The following is a 20700-nucleotide window of genomic DNA, read 5'->3' on the forward strand; positions in this document are numbered from 1 at the left end:
CCAAGCAGGTGGCTGTATTTACCAAAAGGATTATCTGTATCACTCATCCGTTTTCCCAGGCTTTTACTGAGTGGCATTTTTGAAGGAGATTTGTGTAGATTTGAGCTTTATGCAGGTTATTTTGCTTGCACTGACTAACACTGGGTTAGCAGATGTTGACATTTCATTCTACGTTAGCCAAGAAAACACGATAGGTGTATTATATAAAGGGAAAAAGATGTATCAATCCATTATTTGACTAATTTCTGTCATGCTAAGCTGTATTTGCTCACAGAAAGCTATTGTTAAAGCCATTTGCATGCTGATCCCTAAATATATTAAATAAATATCGTAGAACTAAGCTGTGATGCAAACTTTGGATTGAGGTAAGACCTTCTCCCAAAAGTTCAAGGCACTCATGTGTGAGGATTTTGTTTCAACATGTTTCTACTAAGCTCTATGTTCCTGCCCATAACAGTGATTTTAGTATACACTCAACTTTATCTATCTTTTTTTTTTTATTTAATTGGAATTTTAGCAGTATTAGAGGATCCAGTGAGGGTATCAGTTGTGGCTTTATAGATGCTTTCTTCCTGATGTGAAAGCCTAGAGCTACTGAGGCATTCTGTCATATGCATTTACTTTTAGAGGGCCTGATTATGACAGTAAACAAAACCAAATATATTTTGGAATGGGTCACCATGATGAGGACATTTCCCATGTTTGCAAGGCTTTTGTGTGTGTACATGCACATGTGTGTGTGGAGCTACTAACCAGTAGAGCACTACTAGTGTCAGTGGATTGAATGCCCTTGTGAGGACATGTAGCCTGTACCAGAACTATCACTGTGGTGTCTGAATACTTTCCAATGCTGAGAGTAAACAAGAAGTCTCGTGTTCCATGTGACCTTTGCTATTCATCCCTCTCTTGTGAATTATGAATTTGTCCTCATGCCTGCATCCATTGGGGTCTTTTAACACTCCAGATTAATGACCTGACATTCACTACAAAAGGATAAACCAAGAAAGTTGAAGGGTTCTGTGTTGAGGTCTCAACTTCGGTTTTTAAATGCCAGGGATCTCCCCATTGGTATTACCACTCTGTCATGTTGTTTGTGGAGGATCTTTTTTTATAGACCTCCACAAAACAAGAAAAAAGTTGTTGCTATTGCTGGTGCTTTATAGAAAACTGCTGATGCCTGAGGAGCTTCATTGTGCTGGGGTGCAGAGTAAGAATCTAACTAAAATTCTTCAGTCAGAACATTTGTCCTTCAGTATGTATGTCAGAGCATTGGCTATTTTTGACCCACAAACCCATTACCTTTACACTGTTACTCTGGCCAACTTCTTGGTTTTGCTCCAGTTGTTCCATGAGTGTTAACTAGTGTGAAACAAGAAAACAAGGAAACTGAAGATAGGCATAGTATGTACCATGGGAAATTCCTGTTCTAAATGAAGTCAAGAGTGAAATTCCATTGCACTACTAAAAGCTTCATAATCTAGCGATATCTGGTGTCTGCTTACTTTATTTATGAAGTTTTAGAAGTTCTTTGTGAAAATCTTTAATAGACTCCTCCCATTTTGTCCATTCAGCCATAGTGGCTTAATATTTTGAGGTTGAAATGAAGGCTGTGCACTTGGAAAGCAGGAAGACTTTGTATTTAAAATTCCTTTCAATGCTAGGAATCCAATTACTAAATCCACATCCTTTTGTTTCCCATTTAATAGTTTGGCATTTTCCTCTGTACATTTTAAACCCCATTTTTGCTTGCTTTGAAAAAGTGATGGGATCCAGCAAATAAGGTGGGGAATTCCCAGCTGGGGAATTGCTCAGGGAATTTGAATTGTGTGCCCGCTCAGCCACTGATTTGCTTGTAACTATGGACAAGACACTTCACACAGTAATTCTGTTTCTGGTTTTTGTTTTTTTTTTCTTTCTCCTTTCTCAATTTTAAGCTTTTAGGCTTCTAGAGATTCTAAGCAGTGATATTACAAGAACAATAACACGTAATTTTTGCCCATGATCTGTGGGTTGCCATGGCTCAAGAATAAAAACTGCTTGGCAAGCCAATTCACTACACTCAGAAAAAATGAACTGGTGGCAGCCACATAAGTAGGATAGCTCATGACTAAATCTTCCTCATTACTTTCAAGGATTTCTTTCTTGCTTGCTAGCTTTGTAAGCAACAAAGTAAGAAATGCCAATGCCATTTCGCAGATTAAGAATTCTAGATGGCTTACTTGAAAAATAACCTCAAGCTATACTGCTTGTTGCTTGTTGGAATTACAGATGCAAAAATTTGGCTCTCTGGAAAGTGGGGACATCAGTTTTCTGCTTTCTCTTGAAAATAATTGCAACGCAAGATTTAATGAAAGAGTTTTAACCCAGCTAATATTGCTCATTTACATGTTTTGCTGAAGAGACAGTCGCTGACTTACAAACTGGTTCTAATGTTTTAGCCATGGAGACACCTGATGGTGGATCAATGCACAACGTGTCTCTGCTCCCTCCAGTCAACACCTCGGAGATATACTCTGACATGTACAAAAATAAGCTGTGAAGCATGTCCAACAGTAAGTACAAGTGATCTGGATGTCTTGGTTAAGAAGTGTCTGATGAGAAGGTCATGTTCTTCGTTGTATATACCAGTTTATGTTCTGTACCACTCTGGGACCTGTCGCCTTTCTGAGAAGTCATATCCCCATGTTCTTTTTTATGTGAATTAGATGTATTATACCAAATGTGATCTAAATCCACAGTGTATGAAAGGTAACTTTTCATAGTACTCAGGTCCACAGGCACATTTTATTGTGTATTTTAGACCACCTGCCTTCAGGGAAAAATAAGGTTTGGCAAATCATTGGCAACAGGAACATTTTCCTACATTATCTGCCCCTCCAGGGACTGGCAACTAAGCCAGATCTCCATGCATCAAGGCTTTCCTATGACTATTCCAAATTGCCTAATAGCTGAACTCAATAATATTTCTTTCTGGTTCCCAGCCATGCCTTAGGTGATTTAAGGTGATTGTACCCATCAGTTCCACTGACCTTTTTGAAGTCTTTGCTGCTGCTTTGCTGCCAGGAATGAGTTTGGGAAAGCCAGAGGCAAATAGCTCCCATTTTTACTCCCTGACCAGTGTGACTGGAGTGCCTGACTAGTTCTGATCAATCATGTAATTTTCTCTCTTAGCACCAATAACTCAAGTAGAAGGAGACTAAGCCAGTTGCAGAGACTGGCTTAATCTCCTCCTGTCTGCAGAGCACAGACCAGTAGCTAAGTTTCATGGAAAAAGGCTTAAATGCCCCTTCCTCTTCTGCCTTTCCCTGGATAATGGATGGAGCTCAATGGGCTCAACCAAACCCAGGGTCTGTGCAAGCAATGGCTGTTGCACCAAAAAGCCACATCTTTAACATGATCATGTGGGATTCCTGGCTGATGTCCAGGAGAGGCGTGCATTGATAGGGTCCCTGCAAAAGAGAGAAGCAGAGTTTTGGATGAGTCCAGTTTTCAATTTCAGTAGAAATGGAAAGGACAATGTAGTAAATCAAGTTTCTGTGGTTTCCTCTGTACTGATAAACTAAACAGAGCAAGACTGCAGGCTCAAATTACGTCCCGAAAACACTTAACTTGAATAATTATCAGCAGTGTCCCAGCCAGCCTGTTCTAATTAGCAAATTTCCAAATAATGCCTGGGCACAGGTCAGTGGGGCACTTGGGACAACCCAAGGCCAGCCTGTTTTGTGGGGAGAATGCAGTTTTGACATACAAACATGTTCCAGTTGTCTGCCAGAAAACTGGCCTTGACCCCCTTTATTTGCTGGTATGGATGTAGCCTGTGACAAAAGGGAGAATCTTTGCATGGTTCTGGACCCTAATATCACCCCTCCTGTAACATATGATTATAGACACAGGCTTCTGAAAGGGAAATAAATGGCCAAGCTCAGTGCTGAGCATTTTCCTCACTTCCAGAAAATATAACCTGGCAGATCAATGAAAAAAACCCAGATACGCTAGAATGAATCTGTGGCCAGAAACATGTGTGCATATATATGTTCCCACAGAAAAATACACAAACATCAATTCTTGCTTTTCAATGCAAGAAGCCAGCTGTAGAAATTAAAGGTAGAGGAATCAATAAAATACATGGTAAAAAAATGGGGAAACATTCCTCTCCTCCTTCTTTCACCACCCACACAGTTCCCAAACAGCTCCTTTCCCCCACTTGACACAAAAATACAGACTAAACAAAAAACCCTCAAGAAAGGGCAATTTCCAGTTGTGCTTATTAAGCACTATCGACTTGTGTTTAGGAGATGTGCAGCTACCCAAGGGCGGTTGCAGGTCTAGGTGTATGTATCCCTTTATAGCCATTTATAATGAATCTGTGGAGCTTGAGGGGAAAGAATATCAAATAAGATACCCAATGTCTTCATCCTCCTAAGGCCAGTGGGATTCATGCACATACTTGGGATCCTTCCTGTCTCAGAGTCATTGATTTCATGGTATACCCAGATTAAAAACAATTCCTTCGTAATGGATAAAATCATGGGTTAAGAGTATATTCTCTCTCAGGAGAACCTGCTTTCTATTGGATGCTGAAGCTGTGAAAGTAAATGCACTGGTAATTGAAGTTGAGTAAATTGCAGCATATTCTGCTCATCAGGGTCATTGTTTTTGGTCATTTTATGACATACTTTAGATGCTTACATTTTTGCTAATAGAGCAAGTTCACCTAAATAACAATGAACTATGTTTTCTTCCAAAGCTTTTATAGTAACCCCCCACCTTCCCCAAATTCTTTTTTTTATAAAAAACATATGGGTAACACGCATGCCTTCACACAACCAGAGTGTGTTTGTTGTCTTAAAAATGTTCATCTCATCATAAGCAGCTGTTGGTTATGTGTAGCAGCTGGGGACATTACTGTGGGACACTTCATGTGTTAACTCAGTTCCTTTCTGTTTCTTTTTTTCTTTCAATTATCCACTCTATACCTTTCTTCCTCTTCATCTAGTGCTGCTCATTCTCCCATGCTCCTTTCCCTGCCACTTGTTTTTTTCTTCCTGTGCCATTTATAGGTCTCCATTATTCCTCTTTTCATTCTTTCTCTCTTTTGTAAATTTTATTATATCGTACCCTCTCTGATGCTCTTTTCATTTTCTTGTTTTATAAGGCCATTTTCTTTTTCTTTCCATAGTCCAAGTTTTCCACCTTAGCCTTATTCTCCCCTTTCCCTCCCTGATGCTTACTGGTTATTTTGCCTTTTTCTCCTAGTTTAAGCACTTCAGAGTTTCACTACTTTTCCAAGTCGCACTGTGTAGTATTCATTACCTTTACAGAGAAGCTCATGGACACTATAAATGTGAACTGTATCTCACTCAAAAAATGTTAATAAGTTTCTTACCCTCTTCTACTATCATGTGTTGTTTAGTGGACCTCACCTTTCAACTGTTACAGGCAAAAAATATTGAATTTGGTGGACGCAGGAAGCTTTGTATTTGGAAATAAACTTCTCTCCCTATTGTATAATAAATCAGTACAAGGATTAATACTAGCCTTTACTTAAAAAAACACAACAAAAGTACGCAACTATTATAGAATCGTAGAATAGTTTGGGTTGGAAGGGACATTTAAAAGCCATCTAGTCCAACCCCCCTGCAATGAGCAGGGACATCTTCAACTAGATCAGGTTGCTCAGAGCCCAGTCCAACCTGGCCTTGAATGTTGCCAGGGATGGGGCATCTACCACCTCTCTGGGCAACATTCCAGTGGTTCACCACCCTCACTGTGAAAAATTTTTTCCTTATGTCTAGTCAAAATCTACCCTCTTTCACTTTAAAACCATTACCCCTTGTCCTATTGCAACAGGCCCTGCTACAAAGTCTGTCCCCATCTTTCTTATAAGCTCCCTTTAAGTACAGGAAGGCTGCAATAAGGTCTCCCTGGAGCCTTGTCTTCTCCAGGCTGAACAACCCCAACTGTCTCAGCCTTTCTTCATAGGCAAGGTGTTGTATCCCTCTGATCATTTTGGTGGCCCTCCTCTGGACCCACTCCAACAGGTCCATGTCTTTCCTGTGCTGAGGGCTCCAGAGCTGGATGCAGTACTGCAGGTGGGCTCTCAGCAGAGCAGAGGGGCAGAATCAGCTTCCTTGACCTGCTGGCCACGCTGCTTTTGGTGTAGCCCAGGATACAGCTGGCCTTCGGGGCTGCGAGCGCACATTGCCAGCTCATGTCCAGCTTCTCATCCAGCAGTACTCCCAAGTCTTTCTTGGCAGGGCTGCTCTCAATCCCTTCATCACCCAGCCTGCATTGATAGGCTTGCCCTGACCCAGGTGCAGGACCCTGCACTTGGCCTTTCTGAACCTCATGAGGTTAATTAGATTAAGCTAGTCTAGTCCTATGGTTTAAAAAACATTTTGCTTGCTATCATTTTGTCCACTGAATGTTTTTTTAAAATACCCTCTACAAATAAGGGTAGGAAGCATGCTTAAAACAAAATTAACCCAGAAAAATACCCTTTACCTTCTAGAATTACAGAAGGCAGGAAATCCCTGGCTCTTGCTGTGGAAAATGTGTACCAACTTCATGTGGTATCAGGCTGAGAGATGGAAGACTTAAATACCTTCAGGTAAGTTTGAAACACTCTCTTTTACTTGTGAGTAAATGTAAATGTATCACAGACTTCTGGTGAACCCAAGGAAAGTGCATTTTTTCCTCTTTTTTGGTCAGGCATCCTGGTATTACTAGTGCCTTTTCTTTTATATCTCAGAATGGTTTCTCAAGAAAGTTCATTTTTTTGTTGTTTGTAAATTAAAAAAGGAGACTTCAGACCACAGTGCAAAGTTCTAAAGGGACATTCATCTGCAAGCATAAATATTATCAAGGAACTTTAACTGGAATATGAGCTCGAACTACTTAGAGGAAATTAAAAACCTCATTTTAAATGAGAATTGGATAATTTAAATTGAAAATGTGAATTTTGAAAAATTTCTCCAGCATGATAGGCTCTTAAATAGGAGTGAATATTTTTCTGTTTAAAACCCATCAGCTTGTCACAAGAAACAGCATATAACATTCTCTTTTATTTTGTTCCTGCACTAAGTTTTAGATGGGGAGAGTATGGGAGGAACAACAAAGGTGGTGAAGGGTCTAGAGAACAAGTCTTGTGAGGAGCAGCTGACAGAACTGGGTTTGTTTAGTCTAGGTAAAAGGAGACTCAGGGGAGACCTTATGGCTCTCTACAACTACCCAAAAGGAGGTAGTAGCCAGGTGGGTGTTTGTCTCTTTTCTCAAGTAACGAGCTATAGGACAAGAGGAAACAGCCTCAGTTGTGCCAGGGGACTTTTAGATTGGATATTAGGAAAAAGTTCTTCACCGAAAGGGTTGTCAAGCATTGGAACAGGCTGCCCAGGGAAGTGGTTGAGTCACTATCCCTGGAGGTATTTTAAAAGATGTGTAGATACTTAGGGACATGGTCTAGTGGTGCACTTGGCAGTGCTGGGTTAACAGTTGGGCTTGATGATCTTAAAGGTCTTTTCCAACCTAAACGGTTCTATGATTCGATGTGGGGGGGATGGGTGTGGTTTTGTGTATTCTTTTAAAAGGAGCTCCCGACTCAGAAATTAAATATTCATATATATGTCTCTTTAAAAGGCAATTCATAGGCCAAAATCCCAAGTTTATCACTTAGACAAGTTTCTCTTTTAAGTTAATGGAAATTTTTTCCCTGTTAAGAGCTGAAAAAGGTCAGGTTTTGGCAGTATTGACTGAGCTGTAATCGATATGGCCATGGAATTAAATAGAAGATGATGACTTTGTTGATAAACAATTCTGTTTACTAAAGATTTCCATGTCTTATAAACTTCACCACCATGGTACATTAAATTAAATATCAGTAAAGGAATAGTCAGGTTGTATAGGATTCTGAAAACTTACTGTCCCATGTTGTTTCTGTGTAAAGCTAACAGCCCTTAAATCTTTACAGCCAAATGAATCACTTCAGGATGGCTGTGATAATCACTCCTGTAAAGTCAATGAGAAAGGGGAATTTATCTGGGAAAGGAGAATCACTGGCTGTCCTCCATTTGATTCCAGAAGATGTTTGGCTGAAGGAGTAAGTAGTGAAATGGCTCCTTTTTCCAGGTTTCCTAATAGACTCTGTCATGTTTATCGTTCTGCATATAGGTACCTCATGTGTATTAGGGTGGCAAAACCCAACCACCTCCCAGCACCTTGGCTAAGCTGAATTTGAACTTTCCTTGAAATTCAGAAAAAAAGTAGTTTTCTTTATTTTAAAATATATGCTGGTTTTCTGTGGGACTATACTGCAAGAGAGATGCTGAGCTTGCAGTAATTCTGTTCCATGTGAAGCAGCAAACACAAGAAAATGGTTGCTCTCACAATGTTTTCAGCAAGGTACCCAGAGCAAAGCTGTGTGGTTAATTACACAACTGAGAAAACAGTTAGATCAGCCCCTTTTTTCTATGAAATGCTCAGACATTTTTTCTCTGCCCTCGTATGAGGTTAGGGAAGGGAATTTTGACAATGCTGTAGGAAGAGCCCAGACTTGCACATTTGCAGTTGTTTGGTATAATGGTATAATAAAAACCCTGCTCAACGTGTCCACCCATCTTTCCTGTGATTTGAGGTTAGCCATACACTGAGGAAGAGAGTGCAGGTTGGGGTGTAGCACGCGGGGTGCTGTTTTTGCTGATCTAGCATCACATAGGTGTTTATATCCACCTGTCCCCATTTTCCTGGGCATGACAGGGTGCAGGAAACGTTTAACAAAGCTTGTGCCCAAACCTCTCTCAACATACACATCAAGCAAGTGGAGGATTTGATGTGTATAATGCAGGAATAATAAAGCTTCTACAGTGCATTTCTAACCTTGTGAAATCACTATAGCACACACAGTTGTGTAATACAAATATTTAAAAAAAATTCTTGATTATGCAGGCTCAGTCTCATTATCATATTATAAAGGTCTTCATTATAAATCAATGAAGAATAGTTTACTTTTTAACCAGCTATCAATGAATACAGTCACAAGTTCAAAACCTTAAAATAGAGATGATTATGAACGTGGGTTTATACTTTTGTACAATATAGAAATACAAATGTCTTGTCTAGTACACTGTTTTAAACATCTCTTTGTATTCTTCCAGCAGAACAAATGTGTATTACTCGTGCCAAAATAGAAGTTTTCTTTTTTTATTGTTTTAGGGCAGAATTGCAAAAATTGGCAATTGCTGTGACACATGTAAGTAAATAAGCCAAAAGTCTTGTATGGAAATTGCAGAGTGTAAGCTACTGGGTAAGGAGCTATGTTTTGCATATGATGGAGTTTAATGAGACAGAGCTAAACAATGTGGTTAAAATAAACCATCAAAAAAGTCTGGCCTCTGACTGGGATACTGCTATCATGTTTTGTCCACTACACATGTTTTGACAGTGTTCACAAGTGCTTAGGAGGAAATAGGTACTCTCCACATTTTCTGCAGGTGTTAATTACGAATATGTTATTTTATGGTTCATCTGAAGCTAACAGGTTGAGAAGTCACATAACCTGATACTGAATTAGTTAGGAAACTACTTCATGAATAATCAATTAACTCAAAATGAATTTAGCAAAAAAAAACCCCTGGTGGCAGTAACGTAATTCTGATTTGTTTTCCATAATGTAGTAAACAAAAAATGGTAGGGAGAATGCTTGTTAAAAGTGCATTCCTACTGAACAGCCTGACTGCATCTTAAATTCAGCAGTTTAGGATTCAGTCCTGCAACTCTTAATTTCTTGCATCTTTGTGTAGATAATCCAAATGTCAGTCAAGGCTGTGAGTGTAGGAAGGTTTTACTTACATGAGGAAGGATTGCAGGGTTGGGTTCTCATTTCTAAAATTAATCTCTGATGCTATTGTGAGCAGATAACCTCTCAGTTTTCTCCTTTGTAAGTAAAAAATGAATAATACTGTAGGTCATTTAAAAAAAAAATACTATCAAAAGATTGATATTTTCTTAAGGTCAGAATATCAACATCTTGCCTGTGTTTTGTTATCTTTCTCTTCCCCCCCCCCCCCCCATGCATTTGCTAATAAATAAAAGATGGCCAGCATAGCAGCCCATCACCACACTGGCACAGTAATTGCTGTAATAATACCCCTGATGAAGGATGTTAACTCCTAGAGAGTTTGCAGCCATTGCCTGTCTTTATAATCGCTGAGTTCCGGCTTGGGAAATAGAAGTCAGAAAGCTATTGAGACAGACTGTCATCAAATGGCTCAAACAGGTAATTTAGTTAAGAGAGTGTTAATCTACCAGGCTTCAAGTAAGGAATACTGAAAATTATTTATTAACAAAACCAGATTTTAAGATTTAAAAGACAGAGTGGTGGGCAGGCTCTACTGATCACTGCAATTGAGGGGAGGAGAAACCCTGTTCCAAATGAGCACAGCTATATATACTTGTTTAACAGTTATACCAATTTAAGAGTGATACCTCCTTGCAACAGCAAAAGCAAACTGATCTAAGTGAAATATCGTATGGCTAAAACCACCCATATTGTATAGGTCTTCAAAACCTTATTCATATTGATGTTTGCTTGGATATAGCTCAAAACTGAAAAGTCCTGTATTATAGTGCAGTCCTATTTCTGGTCGCTTCTCTATTCAGTGCCCTTCATAAGGAAAAAGCAAACATACTGCATCCAGCCATCTAGCCATGGGTTATCAATTGAAGGATGGTGATTAATACATAGCTTTGAATCGAACAGATACTTTTAGATACCAAACTCTCTTCCTCTCTTCTCTGTATTTACGTCTTTCCACCAGGGCACGTGGTAGCAACAGGCAGTCTGTTACATACTCTGCAGAGAATACCAAGACTTGGCAAAACTACTGTAAAACCAGAGAAATGTAATTATTCTTAAAAGTCACACACGAGAATAATCAGTTTTTCATGAAGGCAGAGACTTAGATACAGGTTACATTGCCTTCTCAGGTCTTGAGAGAGTTTCTTTCAGACACCTTGGTACCATAAAGAATTGGGCAAAGTACTTGTCCTCTCAACTTCAAAGCATAGCTCAGGGGGATGCCTTTGGTTCAGCAGAGTCCTACATGGCTTTGAGCAATGGTTGTTTAAGAAGCCAGTTTCCCTTTCTATATTATGCCTTGGCAACTCGAGTCTGTTAGTGTGTCTGAGGGCATTGTTTGATATTTTAAGTACATAGGAGCACATAAATGAACAGGCTTATTTTCTCATTAGATTTTTGTGATGCTTGCAAAGGACTTGTATATTTGCAAAGGATAGTCCGTATTTTCCCACTTAGCAAAGAAGTTACATCTCCGCTTATTACCTCTTTTCCCTGCTGATCTCAGTTGCTTCTGTCTTGTTAAGTTATAGGCACTTGCCTTTGCAAAGGAGGCACAGTCTACCAAAAAAAAAAAAAAAAAGTAGTAAAGTAACTTGAGAACAAGTCGATAAGTCAGGATCAAAAAGGTAATGAAACTGTGTTGAGTCTGATGACAATTATTTTGTTTGGGGTTTTCAGTTGTCTGGATGCAACTGTGCATTCCTTCCAGGTGGACAAGTTTTATGAAATGAAGTGATGAAATCATTAAAAGAGAAATGGCAGTTCCAGCCTTGGAGCAAGAAACACTTTTCAAGTTTGTTTTTTTGTTTTTTTGTTTTTTTTAAATGAAATATAAAGCCTTAGCAAGGCACAGAACCAATTTGATACTAACCAATTCCATTGGTTAGCTAGAAGTGAGTAGAAGTAGTAGGAGCCTGTCTTTACACAGAGGCATAGCACTACATTAACACTACAAAGGACTGTAGTTTGCAGTGCATAAAATATCCACTTAAAAAAGCATTAGCTCCTTCACAAGTCTTTAGATGTGGACCAAAACAGACAAGAGTGTTGAGAACAAAATATTCTGGATTAGTCTGCATTTGAGGATGTCAATGGTAAGGTGCCGTTCGAAAGTGGAGGAGCAGAGTCACCGTCAACTACCGCAGTTAATGGATCATAGCAAACCAACCTCACTACACAAAAAGGGATCAGCAGATTCCCTGAGCTCCCACCTTCCACTCATAACAAATCCAGACCTACTGCCTCCTGCGTGGATTTTTTGCTAGATGGAAAAAACCCTACTGTTAGCAGCAAAAAGTATTGGAAAACAAGTATTAGAGTATTTCATGGCTTACTGAGGACAGTGAAAAAATTCCCATTGACCCAAAGTTTGCAGAATTAGTTTTCTCATTTTTTTCTCCTAGTTTTATTTTTTGCCACGTTAGTTTTCTGCAAAATCCACTACATGTTCAATCTAGGAGCCCAATAGAGGTGAGGCTGCCACAGCTCCATGTTGCCACATCAAGGCAACAGTGAAGCTGAGCATGTATCCCTATAGGAATACATGCAAACACATGTATACAATATGCACACGCACATTCTTTATGTACACACATGCACAGAAACACTCAGTACTCCAGCAAACACAAACAGCACCCACATTCGCATCCTGATTCCCACTCTGGCTGATCAGGATGAAGGTCCTTAGTGGTCTTAGTCAGTCTGTTCAGTAAGTGGCCCTGCATCCCTACTAACCTAGACTTATGTGGTCCAATTCCAGTTCTTGGCACTTAAGCCTCCATACTTACACATCCACACAAAACAGTGTCCATCACCCAGGTCAAATAGTTGGAAGTGAAGTTTAATAAGAAGACAGGACAGTGATCAAACACAGGGCAAGGTCAGACAAATGTATGTACCAGCAGATGTTTAACATGCAAGCAGCCCCCTTTATGACTTTATCCACCTATTTTCCTGTGCTTGTTCCTCACCAAAGCGCCTTGATCCCTCTCTTCCCCCAGCTTTGGTTCCTCCCCTAAAAATCCCATAATAATCAGTCTTGTAAAATCCCAAAATGTTCTTCCCTAGCATCCCATAATGAGTCCCATACAGTCGTGTAGGCAGTGACCCACCTCAGTCTGTAAGGTGATCTGGAGAGCTGCTTGTCTTGAAGGGCATCATCTCAAGACAATGGGATCTCTCTCCTGTGACATCCCCAGGAATAGCCAGGTCAAGGTGTTCTGTTTCTCTGATTAGGTTGTTGGAGTTCCTATGTGTGTCATCTTTTTCCTGTGTGCACTTGCTTGCCCAATGTACCATTGAACTATCTAGAAATGGAGACTTATCTCACACAGAAGCCAACAGGTAAAAGGTAGACATTAGGTGGCTGTGTGACTTCAAAACAAAGCAGTCAACTGAAAAGAAAGATGAGGGAAACCCTGTTCTCAGTGGAGTTTTAGGGCTGTAGCATGATACAGTCACACAGCTCTACATTAACTATTCTAAGGAGACACATCTACTTCTCTTGCTAGGGCTCTTACCAGTAATGACATCTCACTAACAGCAATTTCAGTAATAATGGGAAGGGAGGTTAAAAAAAACAATTGGCAGTATTATCAAACACTTTTTCTTTTTTTTTTTTAAACTTGGTAGGTATGGAAGTGGAATGTCGACCAGTAAGTACCAGACTGCAGTATAGGAATATCAACGGATGTGTGGCTGAAAAGGAAGTGCCTATTTCCCATTGTGAGGTAAATAACAAAAACAACTCTCTTGCCCCAAGAACTGCCCTTGCCCTCTTTCTCTCTTCCACAAGCGAAACTTTTGCCTCCACTATGTCTTCACTTCAGTAAGTGGGGCACCAGTTTCTGTCCTTCTCATTGATTCACTCAGACAGTGTAAACCTTACTGGCACTGTTTCCTAAAGTAATTTGATGATCCTGAATTTTCCCTATTCAAGCCAGCATGAAAAAAGGCACATACACTAAGGCATAAAGGCTTTGTTCATACCACTCTCCTTTGCTTCCATCAGAAGCATATCCCTCTTCAGGCTCTGAAGTTGATTTAGGACAGTGTAAATAGTTATTTAGATGCATGGTACTTTAACAGACATTTAAATTTGAGCACTATGATTTGACTTCTGTGCTTTATAAGCACTATGACTCCTCCGTTAGTTTGTGCACTAAACTGTTATATTCTGCATGTCTTGTAAATTTCTTCTATAATCAGATTAAAAGTTTAATTTCCTGACTATCACTGCTAACATCTTATAGAGCAATTTCCATTTGAAACAGGAGCATGGCTTCGCTTCTGGATGTTCCCATCTCTCTGAGATTAGGGACAAAAGATGACATTCTATTCCCAGACTGGGTTGTAGCAGGACAGCTGCTCAATCTAGGATAACCATGTTTCATACAAGGATTGTATACAACCCTTGTACATAATCCAAACTATAGCATGCAAGGATGGCAGTCAAGAAGGTGGCTTGCACCCAGCCTCTTAAGTGTTCCCTTTAGTTAAGGCCGTAGGCAGAATGAGACTCTATCTTTCCAATGGCTGCTGGGAAAAGAATGGGAATGGGGAGGAAAAGTATTAAAAGCATACATGCTCAGGCTTTTCAGATAGCTACCTGGTGAAAGGCCTTCATTTTCTACACAAGTCTTATTAAGAGTGGAAGCTTTAAGAGCAACAACAAAAATGCTTACCTTTCATTAAAAAAAAGTTTAAAAAATTCTTGACCCCTTGTCCTGTGCACAAAATCAGTGGTAATCTGGTCTTTAGCCGTAAAGTCATATATATTATAGTTTCCCCTGCAAAAGTAGATTTTATTTTGTGAATCTGGCCATATATTGAGTAAACTAAATGCTCCTGCTATAGCTGGTATTGAGTGCAGTTTTTCTAAAGTCCTCCCTGACAATGCTATGCAATTTTTTTGCATTAATCTCAGAAATAAGAGTGCAGAACCACAAAAAGAAATGGACTCTGGCAGAATTTGATGTGGGGCCATTTGTTTTTAAATGATGAAAGCATATAGCTACAGACATTGACAGCTTGGTCTAATTTAGTAGAGTAAGCAGACAAGTAGAACAAGGAAAAATAGCAAACAGCAGGATAACAATGGATGTGTGGCTTGCAACATTTGGGCTAAAGCACTTTCTGAATGATCTCATACAGCTGAGACAATAACCACATGTGCTTAGAATCCAACACAACAGCCCTAGATATCACCTATGATCTTTTAAATTATAGGCTTTTTTTGTATGTGACCAGTTCTTTCACCTCTCCTTTGCTATGCTTATGCTCGTGAGACCAGCACCCCACACTCTGGAATCAGACACCTGTTTCTGAGTTTGTGATTTTACAGCAGAGCACTGAACTCCAAGTGAAGTTGCCCATAGATGTTTTGAAGCAAAGAACCTGGATTCTGATTGCACTGAGGTCTGGCACTGTTCAAACTTGGTATCTCTTTTTTTCCATTTAGGGCAAGTGCAGAAGCAATACCAGATACTCTGTTCAGACGGGGAAATGGGAAGACCTGTGCAGCTGCTGTACAGCCACTCAAACAACTATAGTCACGATCCCCCTCCAGTGTGCCAACGGGACAGTGGTGCAACATTACATCCCTTCTGCCTCTCAGTGTGAATGCTTTTCTCGGAAGTGTACAGAGTGACTGTTTCTAAGAAGCTCAATTGTGTAATCTCAAGTTTTATGATGAAGGAACGTTACAGTGCAAGCCTCATTTTCTCTCTGTAGACTGTTTTATCCAGTAGAATTCTGACTAACTAATTGCATCAACATAGCAAACAATAAAACTTACTAGCACAATGGAGCATTTTCTGATTATTCTTGGGGTTGTTTGTAGATGAGATATTGCAGATTCTATTTTTCTCCTTCATCTTCACCACAGAAAGTAATCCACATTATCAAAAAATAAAAAAAAACCCCTGCAAAACCACAACACAGCAACAGAAACAGTTGCTTCTACTTAAAGAACATATCCCAAAACATTTAGCATTGTCTTCAGCCAGTTATCTTCCTGCAATGCATATACACGTTCCTTCTGAAGCTGAATGCAAAGAAATTGCGTGCTGAGGACAGGCTGTGTAACTTCTGCAGGTCCTCAGTACTTGTGAATGGGACTGAGGGACAGCTCTTACCTATTTACTTCAGCACTTCCACAGAACAACTTGAAGAGAAAGCTCATCAGTAATCTCACTTATTTCCAGATACCAGAACTTCATGTGTTGCATTAGCTACAAAAGTTTTTCAAAAGCTACAAAAGAGTTGTTTCAAATGCAGAGTTGTCAGTGGCAGTTTTAATTTAGTTACTGCTGCCAGGGTTAAATTAGCAGAATTTAAATTCCACTTGGACTGGTCAAGCCATGGAAGACAAAAAATTTTCCAAAGGATTCTTGGTCATGATGTAATCTAGTGCCAGTCAAGCTGTTTCACTGGGAAGTACTAATTTCTCAAAAAAAATGAGAGGAGAAAAAGCATTCATTCCATTTTCATGTTTGCAAGACAGGAAATATTTAATCCTCCTATTGAATTGAGCTAACCTTTTTTTAAAAAAATAGATATAAATTGGATGTAGGCAGTGTATTTAAAAAAAAACAAACACAAAACAAAACCACCTCAAACTTTCCATATGCTTGTGATGGAATCAGTGAGGTTTAAGAATAGGTTATGGGTGAAAAAAATCATAGTTTCTCCAGTTCTAGCAGAAGTGTTCTTGAACTAGTGAAAAACATATACAGAAGTTCTGAAGGGTAAGAGTGCTCCTGAGAAGCCTAGCAGAAAAGGTCAGGAAATCAGATTATCCTTGCGCAGTTTTTAGGTTGGCATGTATATAAATGGAAAGCATTTCAGAGGACACTGTCACCATTGCCCCTGGGTTAAAGGGAGGAAAGTGTTGAGATGAAGAGTTATTGCTCCTCACATGAATTCCAATGTCACACGATTAAATGGGTCAAAACACGTCCCCATCTGCATGAATGGCTCCCTTTGGGAGCAAACAAAAACTCTCTCTGCTTTCAACTAAAAAGGCAAATTGTATTCCTTTTTGAGAGGAACCAGGCAGACCCTTGCTTCTTCTCTTTTGCCATTCAGCTGTGGATTCAACACATTTTGAATTGTAGGTCCTTTTTTTCCCTTATTATTCATTCAAGACATCCTCTGTTGCTGGACAGTGCTAGGAGAAGCACAGGCCTTCCATGCATCTCTGTTTTTTTCTGCTATGGGACCACAATAACCCCAGGGAGAGAAACCAAGTTTTTAGTGGCAGCAGCCCCATCCACTGCAGCAGATACCTCTCACCAGTTTTCTTCCATCTTCGCACTAGCTCCTTGTTGTGGCTAGCACCAGATATTAAGCTTCCTGACAGACGGATTTGGGTGACCAGGTAATCAGCTGCACAGCTGGAACAGCAGCGTGCAACATCAGAGAGGACCAGAGAAAAGGAGTGGATAGGTGGTAAAAGGCAATGTCTTCCTGTTCCCCTTACCATTGCTGGACTGCCCCTTCATTTCCATCGGTGCCCTCACCCGGACTGACCTCTCTTAGCTCATGAAAGCTGAGAGGATTGCAGCCTTCATGGCTGCAAACAGGTCTTCTAATCACTTAATTGTATGAGTCAGGCATCAGCTTATTGACATGGGGAAGACACACAGGAGCATCCATAGGGCAGAGATGGAGCCACAGTTTTCAGACCTTCTGAAAAGCAGACATGCACAGCTAATATTTTCCACCAGCAACAAAGTGGATGGACAGGTCTGACCAACAGAGGGGGGCAAACATTCCTGCTTTCATTACTTCTACCTCAATTAACAAGAAAAATCTTGTGGATCTAAGTGTCTCAAGAGAGTAACAGACTAAAATAAAGATACTGGCTTTCACACTAGAGCAATTAGTATTTTTCCTAAGGAATTCTAGATTATTTATTGGAAAACTGCTTGGTTATGGGATCAAATGCAGCAGATGTAGCTCAGTGTAATTGGATAAGCAGAACTGTATTAAGACTTTACACCGGTTCAAGAATACGTCTCGTATTACATGGCTTTTCTTCACCTTCTTTGGTTATAATTTTGCTTTCAGGCATCTATGCCAGTATTTGGACTAAAGTGGGTGCACAGTATATCCCATGAGAACTTACTGGGTTTTTTTTTACAGAATAGAGTTCTGTAGACTTCTATATGGTCTACAAGTTGTTATTCAGACCTGGCTAGTACCTATATATTCCAGGTGAAGACAAGGCCCTGTTGTGCTCAAAGGCCAGAAGGATCTTCTTCCTTGAAAATCCTGTCGAAGAAACAGACAAGAGGGAAAGAGAAAAAGGAAGGGAACATTATAACATCTCCCTCAACAGACTGAGAAGGTACATAAATTTTTGGTTTTGACCAGCTGGCATGAGAATCAAGATTTTCAGGTAGCCTGCCCCAAGAGATCTGTCTTTCGTCTAAGGCTCTGGTGGTGCCAGTAAGGCAATGAGCTTGGACTTTCTCCATGCAGGTCCTGATTGCCTTTCACACAGCCCAGTTTCACTTAGTGCACCTCTGCTATTTTCAGATACATTCATTCCTGGCAGAAGTGAAGAACAAATCAGGCCTGTAATCAAGTACCTGCTTAGTAGAGAGCTGTGCACACAAACCGTAGTAGTGTGCTAGCACATCATACAGTGCTGTACGCCAGATTGCTCCATTAACATTCACCAGCAGAATCCAGGCTTTGAAGAATGTTGTTTTTCGGCTTATACATGCTGCTTGTGAGTCTTGGTGGTTTTGAGCTACCTTAGTCTTTGCGTTTCCACCAATGATTCGGAATGCGTCCCACCACTTCAGACCAGCTGGATCATTGAGCATGGTACAGGATAGATTTACATGAACTTTAAATGGATTTGGGGGCGGAGTCTTACATAACTTCTTAATTATTAAAAGCATCTAATCTCTCTGCTAACTTTTACAGACTTCCAAGCGCCACTTCTCTACTGCAGGTGAAACATAATCTGGTATATTGGCATTATTTGTTACAGCTCTGCATTATCAACTAACACCATACCTAGGTACCTCAGGAAACACCGTGATGCCCAGATATGATTTTGTCTATTGGAAAATGTCCTTAAAAATAGGCTACAGACCCAGCTCCATTTTAACCAGCTGGATATTGCTTCCTCCTCATATTGCCTCCTGTGTATATTATTTATTACCTGAGCTAACGTATTACCTGTAATGGACCCATCCTTATAGCTTATAGGAGCTAGTAATTTGAGCCCATGCAGGCAGAGCTTTGTGTCCACAGGGATCCCAGCGGGACCTGGCTCTACATTCCCATACTGTTCAAAAATTAGTGTGTATGCACTTCTGTTTTAGCATTTAATAGGTGCAGCATGTAATGTGGATATAAAGTAGCATAATTTTCATCAAGTTTTCATTCCCCTCTCCCAGAGATAAGTGTATACAAAGCAGTGGGTTTGCTATCTATCCAGGGAGCCGATTAATTGGTTGTAAAGCATCATGGCAAAAAGCAGTTCAACAGTTGCTTCTCTTGGAATATTCTGTGATCCCACTTTATTAGCAAAAAGTTACCAGGAGCTCTATGTGGTTGCACCATTGCCCTATGCCAAGTAAGCATAAATTACATTGAGATCTGTGCAGCCATGGACATTGGAGCAAAATGATCAAGCAAATCAAGCAAAGAGCAATTCATCTGTTCAAATGGATGGGGTGGTTATGCAGTCAAAAAAACCTACAGGCACACTGCCTCAAAACTTTTATGCACGGACTAGTGTGCAAACAAAAGCCTATATGAAGTAGCATCTCCCTTGCTAGAGAGCTTATGCACATCAACTGAGAACAACTTCTTTAAAATATTTTTTGTTTTAAATTTCTGCAATCTAATAGTTTTTAAATTAGTCAGTCCAGAAGCTGTGGCATCCAGGTTGTTCCCTCTTTTGTAACTGGAGGCAGTTTCTAAATGAAGTTCTGAGATTAACATAAGATACTAGCAGGGTAAGAAGGATAAGTATTTGATACCTATTGATACATTACTTAGAAATTAGGAAATGCCATCCCAAAGGAATGACTAAGAAGAATGGGGTGATTTAACTTTTCCTATCAGAAGACATTATTCTATGTGAATACTAAAGCATGCTGTATGCATGAAGAAAGACCTTATCATTACTTTTCCCCTCTTGTCAGAGATAAAATGTAGTGCAGAAAAGTTTGACTGACCTGTATAAAACTGTTCAAGATGGAGTCAGGGCTCCTGACCCCTCTCCCTTTTGAGTAAAATCAGGCATATAACATTAGTGTAGGTTACATATAAAATTCCTTGTTTGGCACTTCAATTGAGCCAAAGTAAGCAGATGAACACAATCTAATATAATCTTATTCTATTTGGTCTGCCTATAGCTATTTCATTAAAAAGGCAACTACTCAGTGAAAATTTGCCCAAAGTTTAAAACAGCACATGTATTTCTCAGCCTTGCTGGTAAAGTTTTACAATACCCAAGTTTTGGGACATAGCAGCCACACTGCTCCCTGTATAAACTCAGTATCTTTGATGGCTTAGCCACAGTGCATCAGTACATCTCTCTGTGATATAGACAACTGCTCTTCTTGCCCATCATGACACAGTGCGTGATCCTAATTCACAAACTAGTAGGAACACTGTACTTTATTCAGTCATTTAATAAATCCATTTCCCGCTCTCACACAAGAGAAACTGTTGTGTCATAAACAGGCTAAAGGAAGAAAAAGATTTGAACTCCCTCCAATAATAATTACACTTCCATCCAATTATCATCAGCAAAAAAAAGTCCTTTCTCAGATGGTATTAGTCATCAACAACCTTTCCTCCCAGTACATTGCTTAAAT

The 20700-nt window shown here is 39.8% G+C and overlaps 1 protein-coding gene across 1 annotated transcript in view; it reads left to right on the forward strand.

Annotated features, from left to right (window-relative positions):
* VWF (von Willebrand factor) overlaps positions 1 to 16184 on the forward strand; it is a gene marked incomplete at its 5' end in the record, with an annotated part of 151528 nt that extends 135344 nt beyond the window's left edge. The window contains 6 exons of the mRNA XM_082013969.1: positions 2439 to 2552; positions 6512 to 6610; positions 7967 to 8095; positions 9208 to 9244; positions 13484 to 13581; positions 15312 to 16184. Of these exons, the coding sequence (XP_081870095.1) occupies positions 2439 to 2552; positions 6512 to 6610; positions 7967 to 8095; positions 9208 to 9244; positions 13484 to 13581; positions 15312 to 15500 (666 nt within the window). The 3' untranslated portion in view covers positions 15501 to 16184. The remainder of the gene's footprint in view (positions 1 to 2438; positions 2553 to 6511; positions 6611 to 7966; positions 8096 to 9207; positions 9245 to 13483; positions 13582 to 15311) is intronic.
* Positions 16185 to 20700: the final 4516 nt, after the last annotated feature.

Source organism: Phaethon aethereus (assembly GCF_964289735.1).
Source record: "Phaethon aethereus genome assembly, chromosome: 1".
Taxonomy (NCBI): Eukaryota; Metazoa; Chordata; class Aves; order Phaethontiformes; family Phaethontidae; genus Phaethon; species Phaethon aethereus.